The 12,102-nt window shown below is 34.0% G+C and overlaps 1 protein-coding gene across 1 annotated transcript; it reads left to right on the forward strand.

Moving 5' to 3' along the window:
• Positions 1–475: 475 nt before the first annotated feature.
• On the forward strand, positions 476–10,730 carry LOC121391058 (inhibitor of nuclear factor kappa-B kinase subunit alpha-like; the record flags this gene model as incomplete). Its single annotated transcript, XM_041522814.1, has 3 exons — positions 476–603; positions 9,191–9,318; positions 10,515–10,730. Coding segments are annotated over exons 2-3 (312 nt in total), but the record flags the coding sequence as incomplete, so codon positions are not given.
• Positions 10,731–12,102: the final 1,372 nt, after the last annotated feature.

Consider the following 12,102-nt stretch of genomic DNA (forward strand, 5'->3'; position numbering starts at 1 on the left):
CAGCTGCTATATAGGCCTCGGGTTGCAAACGAATCACTAAGAATTTTTACATGAATTACACATAATTTTGAGGGTAGAATGATGGAAATACATGGTAAAAAGGTCTCAGGTCAGCACTTTTTTTTCTCGAATATCTGTATTATTTTTTGGCTCCAGCATTAAGGGAGCAATTCCCCCCCCCCCCCACCGTACGCTTATGTCCCCCCCCCCACCGTACGCTTATGTCCCGATAGGACCACCTATATTGTATTGCAGTCTTATCGTGCATATTGCATTGTCATTGTGGCCATCGATTAGGCTATTTCTTGTACTAGCCAGTACACCACGACTAGTATATCAAAGGCCGTGACGTGTGGAATGATGGGCCTACATATAAAATATCCCTTCCTACTAATAAAAAAAGCGAGTGCGTCGATAAATAGGGCGGAATGTACCACCAAGCGTAAAATCATACAGAACCAGTCAATTTGTAACTTACGATTTGGGTTAAAAGGAAAAGGGGAACTTTCATGTAGGAAGAAACACCTTTTAACGTTGATTAATGAAACTACACCGAGTACGATACTCAGACGTTAAAAAAAAGAGAAGACGCTGACGATTTTAGTAAGCCAAATTACAATCACATATCTGAGTAAAGGTAGTTAATGGGTTTTCATAATTCATTTCCGTAACGTTAGGCCAAGAGAATGAAAGTTATAACTTATAGATTTGCGTCTGAACAATTTTAAAAACACGAGGCTTTTTTTTATTTTTCATTATTTTTATTGATCTATTATTTCCATAGTAGATTCAAGTCCAAATGAGGTCTTTGACATGTTTGAAGGTGGAATATAAACTTGATTTTTTTCAATTTCATTTTAATTAATAATTGATCTCTAGCCGAGTACTCTGACTGCAACTTAGTGTAAGAGAGCTAGACAGACATTTGGACATAAATATGCTCTCATTACAGTCAGAGACCAAGCTATGTATTTTTTTGACAATTGCCGACAACCAAAAAGTTGGCAAAGATTTCCGCTCTAATACCACAATAACCCTATGTTTGACGTCAAATACCTTTACATCGATCATTTTTGAGTTAACTGATTTAAAAAAATCCACATATTAATCACTAATACATATAGTACAGAAAGAAATCCGACAGCACCCACATTCAGCTATGCTTCGTGACACACGGTCGCAAGAATTACAAAGCTCGGTGACCTATTTCATGACGTAGATCACGTGATCGCCCACTGGGCGATTCTGCCCAGTAGACGGAATGGCTGAGTGGGCGATCATGTGACGCAACGTCACGATATAGGTCGGCGAACTTAGAGTTCTGCTGTCCGGAGTTTGCCGAAGCTTAGCTGAATGTGGGTGCTGTACAGGGCTCGCGCTGTCGATAGCCAAATTAGCCATTGGCTAATTTGTACAAAAAATGGCTAATAAAATTTACAAGTGGCTAAAATTTTGGCTAAGCAATTTTTTGTCTTCTGATGTGAACAAACGGTTACATAATCTATCCGACACCTCAAACATAATAATACTACCAAATATTCAATTAGTGTAATAGCGATCTCGTGACCGGTAACGAGAAACGGTGTCATGCGGAATACAGCGTAGGCCTTATAATGTTTGCTTATTTTAATAATCACGGTTATTAATTTTAACAGCATGCATTCAACATGTATGACAGCAATGTCTGGAAGATCTGTAACTTATCTGTTATTTTTACGTTGTAAAATCTTTGAATCAAAGTAGGCTAATAAAAGCAGACCGACAATGCGTGTCAATTTGAATACACATGCCAGTTCAGGGCCGAAAGACGTAGGCCATCTCAAGGGCCGAGTTCAGCCAGACCGAGCGAAAACAAAATGTTCACTAGGCTGGTTTGTGCGCTTCACGTTAAACCAAATGGACACAACGAACACCAATCAAATAGTTTGCGAACGTTATGAAGAACGTTCGTTGGCTGAACTGAACAGCTCTCGGTGGAATATACGTCACGCCTCAGTCAGCTGACACCCGAGTGTCAAGAGACATCGTTGCAGACATTAAACAATACGATTACGCAAAAGTAAATCTTGATGCAACAACATGGCACAAATTATGAAATTGGGGTTGGGAATTGATGGGTCACTTAATAAAAAGAAGCAATTCAAACTAACATAAAGATTGCTATTTAAAGAAATAATGAGCTCTATATATAAAAAAAAAGCTCTCAAATTTTTATTTGGAAAAAAAGGAAGAAAGAAAAAAAAACCCCACCATCCATAAACATCCAACCCACCCCCATATTTCTGTATGTTTGTTAATTTAATGCCTTAGGCCTTAGAAGTGGGGTGGGTGTATGGGGTACTGGCTTCAAACTCTGAAGATATTGCATAACCCCATCCCAACCCCACCCACTCTGAAAAATCAAAGTAATATATTAACTGCCCCTACCCCCATTGAGGTTTTGTTATTCCTATTTATTCCAGTTTGTACACAATTAGCTGAAAAAGATACATATTCATATATAAATACTCTATACAGTACTGCGTAAAACAAATTTGGCTAAAGCATTTTCAATATGGCTAATAAAAATTCCATTTGGCTAATATTTTGGCTACAGTATTTTTGATATTTTTAACTACTTAATTAAATTCATTATTTCAAACACAATACATGCCATAAACTGGGAATTTAAAATAGGGGGGATTTGAAGGCAGGTGCCGTCCTGTGTACGCATGCATACGTTTTTATACAGTGTCAACACGAACGCATTGAGTATTATACAAAATATATATTTATTCCCTTTACTGTTAATGTGTTTTCCACCATATCTAAGTATATAAAATACTAGACCTAGACCGCCCTGTGTAGGAACGTCCTGTACAGAACCTACATATATATTTTTTAATACTCACACGCACACATAAATATATATATATATATATTTTTTTTCTTCGAGTATTATCCAAATTATACATATATTTTCTTTATATACAAAATATATATATTTTTTCTTTACTGTTAATGTGTTTTCCACCATATCTAAGTATATAAAATACTAGACCGCCCTGTGTAGGAACGTCCGTATATATATTTTTTAATACTCACACACGTACACGTTATACATATACACATGTATATTTTATTGAGTATTATCCACAATATACATATATTTTCTTTATTATTACTGACTCCCCCCACCCCATATCTCGGTACACGTGTAGCCAAACATCAACTGGTAATGACTGGTAACCGTTCACTGCAGCGTATAATATAGACCGTCCTGTGCAGAACCGTGCTGTGTAGGAACATCCTGTACAGAGCCGGTACGGTTTTGGTCCCTTATGTCACATAGACTTGTAATATTAACTAAGGTCAATGACTGTCACTTTTCGCACCCTTGTTTTGGGTTCGTACACAATAAATGTAGCATATCTTACCATAATTTCAATTGAAATCCATATTTTGTAAAAGGTACAATTTTTTAATCACAAGATTTTCTTCAAACACATTCAGGTGCATTAATAATGTTCAAACAAAACAATTTCAATAGCAATTTTGCATTGGAATTTTTCCAGCATTGTTAAAATGGAAACGTCATATACATGTACACACACAAAGCATTGTAATAATATAGCTAATTTTGAATTTGAATGACGTCACTTTGAATATCCTTACAGTAACCATACACTAAAAACTGGTCTCCTAACCTTGACCCCTGTCAAATTTCTATAACCAACAGACAACATGGCTTAAATACAGGTTCATATTTATTATTTTTTTCATAATTCTGGACAAAATATTAATTTTAAGTTTCAAAAGATGAAAGAAATAAAAAGTACCTTTTGTCAAATATATCATGTCAAAAAATTACAGTTCAATATGTTTTATTTACTGTGTACGAACCCAAAACAAAGGTGCGAAAAGAGACTGTCGTCGACCTTAGGTAAAACCTAAAAGTGAATGCAAGAGAGATAAATTATATACGCTGTATATATGTCCGTGGGTACATGTTTATATATATGTGTTTGTACAACAATACACAGATACAGCGTATACGCATGACTCATTCCATCGAGTGGTACTAGTAAACACCCATAAACTCCAAACAAAACTCGACCATCTGTTTGTATATATAATTATATATTAGGCCCTAATCTAGCCGGTGAAATAAGTGTTTGTAGCCGAAAGTCACCAAGTTATTAGCAGTAGTGAGAAATCAAGTTTGTTTTGTTTTCAACGACACCACTGGAGCACATCGATTAATTAATCATCGGCTATTAGATGTCAGACATTTGATATTTCTGACTTGTAGTCATCAGAGTTAATGCAGCAAGGCATCTTTTTTATGCACTTTCCCACACACAGGAAAAATACATACCACGGCCTTTGTCCCGTTGTGGTGCACTGGTTGGAACAAGAAAAAAACCAATCAGCTGAATGGATTCACCAAGGTGGTTTGATCCTGCGATGCAAGCACCTCAAGCGAGCACTCAACTGACTTAGCTAAATCCCGTCCGCTGAAAAGTCTGCTGTAATGTTTTGAACCTAATTCAATTTCAAAAACAAAATCACACAAGAGACATCAAGACCCTGACTGCTTAGTGTCATCTGTATATGTCGGTCCATATTCTCACTTTGGAGCCAGACTGTGTACAATGACACATGTGGCACCGTTTGCAGTGACCAGTCAAAAATGTTTTAATTTTCTCGGCCACATTCATTTCAGTAATGCCAGAAAATACTAATTATTACTTTTATTTTAATATAGCGACGCATTATCAATGACTTAATAATATTGTAAACATTTTTAACCTTTAGACTACTAGATTAATTTTTGACAAAAAACACGTTGGGTACAAGTTTATAATTTTTACTCACATATACATGTATTTACTTAATTGTTTATATAAATACATAAAATAAAGTTCAAATTGAATCGATAAGTATTATTTTTGTGTTTTTCCCCCCTAATTTTTTTGATATTTTAGATGAGTTAATGTTGTTTAAATTTAGGCAAAAAAGTTGTGTTTACTTATGGGCATTTGTGGCCAGCTGTCCAGTATTTGTCCATTATTCCCAATAACAGTGATTTTCTAATCAGAATTTAAAAAAACAAAACAAAAAAACTACGATTCATATCTGAAATATTTGGTGAGTTTCGTTTTTTGTAAAACAATCTAATTTATTATCAAATTAGCAAAATCACTTGCTGAAAACTACTTTTTGAACTCAAAATTCCAAGGTATTTCCCGTATTACCGGGGAGTGTCCTTTGCAAAATGGCGGGAAATATGAATTGGGGAATGCACTGTATACAGTGTATAGTATGTCAACTGGTGTGACGTCGAACAAGGTATCTTATCTGTAGTAGTCAGAAAGTTAATGAAACATACAATTGTTTTGTTTACATTTTATTAAATTACTGGAAGAATTTGTGTTTTATATCTATAGAAACTTTTATGATTAGAGCAGAGTATAATTCAGATTTTTTGTTTAATGTATGCGAAACGTTGCTAAAACATATTAAAGAGTAAATTATATTAACACAGTAACTGCACCATTGTTCCTAAACTTGTATCTTTATCTCAGCACCATCATGGCATGTAACTTACTAGAATTAAGTGACTTCCAATTAGGTCATTGAAATCTGTTGACTGTTCATAACACGTGCACTGCACTGGACCACTGGATTGAACCGTGTTTTATTCTCAGTAAAATATTCAATATGCATATGACAGAAAGATTGTCCATTTTGTATTTACTGATTGTTGAGTAACATGAGTGTTTTTTGTCTGGGAAAAGGTCTAGAATGTTTTTGTTTCCATGGTGCATGAATCCTCTATTTACCTATGTAGCTGATAGAAAGACCCGTTTAATAACGTAGCCTACACAAATGAACTCATTATGGAAATCAGCAAAGTTGGTAAAATTGTCTCGATTACTAGTAGTTCATAATTGTTAGTCTACACCAAATATTAAGTAATTTTCTGTCTTAATATTGGATATTAATGCCGTATCAGCTGTTTACTTTCTGTCAACTGAAGCTAGGCGAAATCAACATACCATACTCTGCATTTGAACCTCAGCTGGGTATGTAGTATATTTAATCAGTAGTATGCAGTGTGACTGTTCATAAATTAATTATTAATGTGAATACATTGTCTGTATATTATCTAAGGCCTGTAAGTATTTCGTGTATATGGCTTGAGTAAATGATATTGGAAACAAACAAAATTAGATTATTTTTATCTGTAAATATAGATCGCAATGTGTGACATCTAAAAAGCAATGGATATAGGACCAATCAATGAATAACTACTTTATTAACAAAATAAAATTAGGGCAAATCGAAACATGGAGTGAAATGACTCGGTTGGATGTACGAATTGACCCTGCTGAAAACGACTCGGGTGAACTAGTAATAAGGGCAAAACGACCTGTTACCACCTCAACCAGGTTCCATAACCGTGATATCACACTAATAGACTTCCCAGTACTAGTTGCAACCTGTCTAAGTGATTTTCCTGCCCTCACCATGCCCACAGCAGACCATTTGTCTGCTAATGTCATGTATTGCCTTGCCATATCAAAAACGTAATTTACATTCTTCAGTAATTTTTATACCCGTAAAAACAACACACAAAACAACACAGAAATAACGTGGAAACATGTTCTGCACGTGCATTACAGAAACTGGGGGGTGTTTTGTCACAGTTAATAACGTTAGGAACAAGATGGGCATTAGTACTAAATGTACAATCATGACCATATATATTTATAGTATAAAACTGATCCCTTATTTCTTTCCATCAGTATATGTATTATTTTACGAAATATAGTAACAATATAGTGATTTTCTTAAAAATTTGGCAAACGAAACACTTTTGAGGCATTTTTACCATTTTTGGGGCACTTGTTTTTCATTAAAAATACACAAATATTAATTGAAATAAACATTAATGTAATTTATGTGCTTGCTTTAATAAATGAATGGCAAAAGATATAAAAGGCATATTTTATTAGTTAATAATACTCTTTTGGGTGTTTTATAAAGGCAGTTTTAGAATTAATTAGTTAAAGAGGCTTGTTTAATCTCAGGGCAGCATGGTGCTGATTACGGCAATATGGTGCTAGACTATAATTGAGGCATGGTGCTGCACCATGCTAAAACAAACTAGGGAAAACACTACAGTAATCAATGATCTTAGACGACTATTTAATTTTGTTTGTTTGTTTCAATGCATTTGTTAGAAAGTCACAGACCATGTGACTTAATAAATTGAACATGATTTGATGCCCAGTACTCTGTGGCATATTGACCAATCAGAGCTATTGGGGGTCAGATTATTTTTACTCTTGGAACTTGACAACTTGTTTCGTATTTATGATGGTGTCTAAAATTAAGGTTTTTTTAGATTATTTTTATTATAGCATCCCACGTTTGGAATAAAATCCTTTGTAATGACATATTTTGTCGGAGTTTGTATATATTTTTTACCAACAACATTGGGACAGATCAATAATGTAACGCTGACTTGACATAGGTGTCAGAGCCATTCGTAACTGGTAGTGTAAGTGAAATGACGTGTTACAAAATCTTGAGGGAGGGAGACTACATGTAGTTGCGTAATTGTTAAATTAAAAATGCTACGTGAATGTCAATTCCCCAATCAACTATCAATTGAACTAATTGTAGACCTACTTTTAACGAGTTATTTAAAAAATAAGTAATAATATGAGGGATCTAAGTCGGTAGTGCCCACCTGAGATTTTTGGATTGTAGTTCTAATTGAAGTGGGTTTTTCCCATCCAACTATTGTAATCATGTTCGTTGTACATAATAATGAAATTCAAGACAAGTTGATTGCTACACGTTTCTAAAGCTGCACCTTCATCAATCAAACCATCTAACTATAATTGTGTGCATGAAATTATTTGAATAGTATGCCTAAGCATTTTGAGGTGTGTGATTTTTTCACTCGCCATGGTGCCGAGTGACCTAATAAAAAAACTATACCGATTTATTTATTTTTATATATATATGTATATATATGTATATATATATATATATGTATATATATATATATATATGTATATATATATATATGTATATATATAATATTAACAAAACATTATAAAGAACACTTAGTAAGTGATCAACATCACGTGGCAAACGGACTGGTAGTTGCATTTTTTAAATAGTCCGTCAGAAGTTGTACTCGCATAGGACGAGCGGGCTAGATATATAAATTGTCATCCTCTTACAACCTCATGATCTTCATTGTGCCTTTGTCATTCGCCTTTGTCATTCGCATGTTAACTATTACATAATTTTCAGTCAGTGAATACTGCCACTAGTATAAATGAATCTTATAGCGTATTGGTAAACAAAACGAATAACAAACTCATCATTCAGATTTTCTTACAATCCAGAGTTGCAAACATGTTAATTGTAAAATTGCAGTGGAAAGTGCCATGGACACTATTTTCCCCACAGCATTTTTTTAATGCAGGGGTTGAAAATGTACCAATAAATGTTCACTTCACCTATTTTTACCAAACTTCTCCCCTTTCTTCTGGTAAGGGAGAAGTCACTTCTACTTTTTAAATTATAGATTAAGACCTGATATATGTTTGATGTTTACAATTAGTAGATGTAGCAAGAAAATTACCAGACATTCAGTTTGTGTCGTTGAAAAAACATTTTAATTTACAGTGGAGATAACCATTATATGGAGTTGTATGATTTGCGGGTGTTAATTTTCTATTTGACAGTGATACCCGCAATTTTTTTAATTTTTTTTTATCTTGCAACCACCATTTCTATTGACAGAATATGATGTTGAATAAAGCAAAGTCATATCCGTATAGTAGCAGGATATGACTTTTGATGTCACTCATGTGACATCACATGCATAGCTACATTAATAAAATCACTCTTTTGACCTCTAGCATTGTACAATGTGGCTGAAATAACAAATAATAGTTTCAGGCTACAGCTTATGACAAGTGAAAATGATTTCACTCGGGACATAAATTTGATAACTGGTAACTCATTTATTATCCTCTATATAAATTTTTAATTAATTCTGACCAAATTTGTGTTGTACATTTAAGTTTCCCACTTTAAGTTCAGTTTAAAATGTGGATTATTAGTATGACTAAAATTAATGTTTTAATTAAGCAGAAGTACAGGGTATTACTATTTACAGATTTGATGCATTAGTTCATTGAAGACATCAAAATGCAGCGATCACAGCTGGCCAGACGAGGAAACTGGGAAGAGCAGAAACTGCTGGGTACTGGTGGATTTGGCACAGTCACGCTATGGCAGCACAAGGTTACACTTCAGTATTAAATGTTTATCTAGTACATGTATTACTAGCGCGAGTACTCTGTTGTTGGAGAGCTAGACAGATATTTTTCCAGTTATGATCACGGAATGGCCAAAGATTCTCACTCTAATACAGTGCAACCTCTCAAAACCGGACACTCACTAAACCGGATATCTCTTAAAACTGGACATTTTACTTGGTCCCGAGGGTGTCCGGTTTAGAGGGGTTTCACTGTACAAATTTTTTTCTAAGTTTGATGCTAAATACTGCTACATTGATAATTTTCAAGTTCACTGATAACAGATATTTCGCTTATTCTCCACTAATACACACACTACAGGAAGAAATCCGTCGGCACCCTACATATTTAGCTGGAATATTATTCAAAGGGGGTGCTGTCAGGTTTCTTCCTATAGTGTGTGTATTAGTTGTGAATAAGTGATTGAGTATTGGAACATTACAATTTTAAAACTTTTGCAAGAATTAACTTCAAAGATTATGTTAGGTTAATTAATTTGTAGTTTGGTATCACAAATAAATGTTAACAAATTACAACATATAGTACTTGGAACTATTATAATGCACCTATAAAATTATTTCTTTAATACAATGTATATTAGCTGTTATTCGTGACACAAGTTAGAAAATTTGGTTGATCATTGGCTGTTACAACTTCAGACCAGGCCATTGAGACAATGGGAAATGCCTCAAGATAAAGATGTCAGATTAAGAATACATAAAACGAGAAAGAAAAAACAATGTTTTCTTAAGAATTTCCCCTTGAAATTTGGCAAGACATGGTAGACAGTACTCTTGGGGCATTTTCACCATTTTTAGGGCATGTTTTTTTCTTTAATGTTTTCCCTTGAAATTTGGCAAGGCATAGTGAACTTAACACTTTTGGGACATTTTTAAGGCTTTTTTTTTCATTAAATGTAATTAATATGCTTGCTTTAAATCATTAAATGAATAGCAAAATACATAACAGGCATATTTTATTAATTAATAGTATTTTTTCTGAGTGTTTTATTAAAACAGTTTTAGAATTAATTATTGAAAACAGCTTATTTAATCTCAGGGCAGCATGGTACTGATTAAAGCAAGATGGTGCTAAACTATTGAGGCATGGTGCCGCACCATGCTAAAACAAGCTAATAAAACCACTATTCTTCACAATTTTTTTTTATTATACTCCTTACAGGAAACAGGGGAACAGCTGGCTTTAAAGATATGTCGTGTTCAGAACGAGATGACCGAGAAGCATCGTCACCGGTGGAAGCTAGAGATCGACATCATGAAGAGACTTCAGCACGACAATGTGATCACAGCCCTGAACGTTCCACCCGAACTGGATGTTCCCAGGGACACGATGCCTATCCTAGCCATGGAGTACTGCTCCGGTGGTGATTTGCGCAGGGTATTTTTTATATTTATATTTATTTGTTGTTAACCTTCAGGATACTGCAGGCAAGATATCATACGCATGTCCACATGCTGTATACTATACAGCATTCATGATATTCACATGTCCACCCAATTTGCAAACCCCCACAGAACAACAGGAAATTGCTTTAAAATATTTCCTAAAAATGGCTGATAAACGCTTTTATATTATTATTTTTTTAATGTGACTGCTGTCTGTATGTTTGTACTGTGAAAATGTTCGGATGCGATCATGGTTGATATTTTACCTTTATTAAAAAATTACCGGCCTTTGGTGGTGTAGTGGTTAAGCCATCAGACTTAATTATATGCTCTTTCTTTGAAACATAATTAACACCCTAACAATTACAATTCAAGGAAAACAAAGGACTGTTTTGGTAATGATACCCTAGGAAATTTTTGTATGATTTAATAACACCCCAGGTTATTTTTGTATGCTTTAATAACGCCCCAGGACATTTTTGTATGATTTAATGACACCCCAGGACATTTTTATATTATTTAATGACACCCCAGGACATGTTTATATTATTTAATGACCAGGACCTTGTATGGCTATTTGGTGCCTAGTATCTAACATAATGTTATTTTGACTAGGTATGGGATGGTTCAATTTTTTATTTTTGGTTTGATATTCTGTTTTTGGTCCATGGTTCGATTTATTCACAATACTTTTCACAAGTAGTACGCCATTTATCATACATACATTTTCATAAACTATTTTAAGAGCAGGACATTTTATTTTTAATGGTCATTTGTAAAATAATTGTAAATATCTTGACTAAATTGCATTTTTACCATGCCATGTTGGGTCTGTGGATACTTGGGCAATGTGTCCCCCAGGATTTGAGGGGGGGCTGGGTGAGGGGGCTGGGCGATTCGAGGGATTGGCAAAATAATTTAGGGGAGAGAATGCTAAGGTGGTCCTGGAAGGTCCTCTCCCTATTCTTTTTAAAAATTCAGTTGCAGATGCTTCTAATAATGGGTTCATGTACACTTAAGAAGTCAAATGAAGTATATGTCAAACACATATTTTCTTAATTTTTTATTATTATTTTATAATGTCAAATCTTTAGAGAATATTTATTTTTTTGAGGTACGAAATAAACGAATTTGAAAATAATTTATAGCCAGGTTGATTATTTAAATCAACACAAATTACAAAAAGGTATCACTGATAAAAAAAAAAAATAAAAAAAAAAATTTTTAAAATTTTTAAATTTTAATTTTTTTAATATTTAATTTTTTGATTTAATTTAAAAAAAAAAAGGGGGGGAATAAAAAAAAAAAATGGCCCCCAAATGACTATTTAAGGAAATTCCCAATTAAGGCCCTTGCCTTATGGC

This window comes from Gigantopelta aegis, unplaced genomic scaffold (assembly GCF_016097555.1).
Source record: "Gigantopelta aegis isolate Gae_Host unplaced genomic scaffold, Gae_host_genome ctg1361_pilon_pilon:::debris, whole genome shotgun sequence".
Classification (NCBI taxonomy): Eukaryota; Metazoa; Mollusca; class Gastropoda; order Neomphalida; family Peltospiridae; genus Gigantopelta; species Gigantopelta aegis.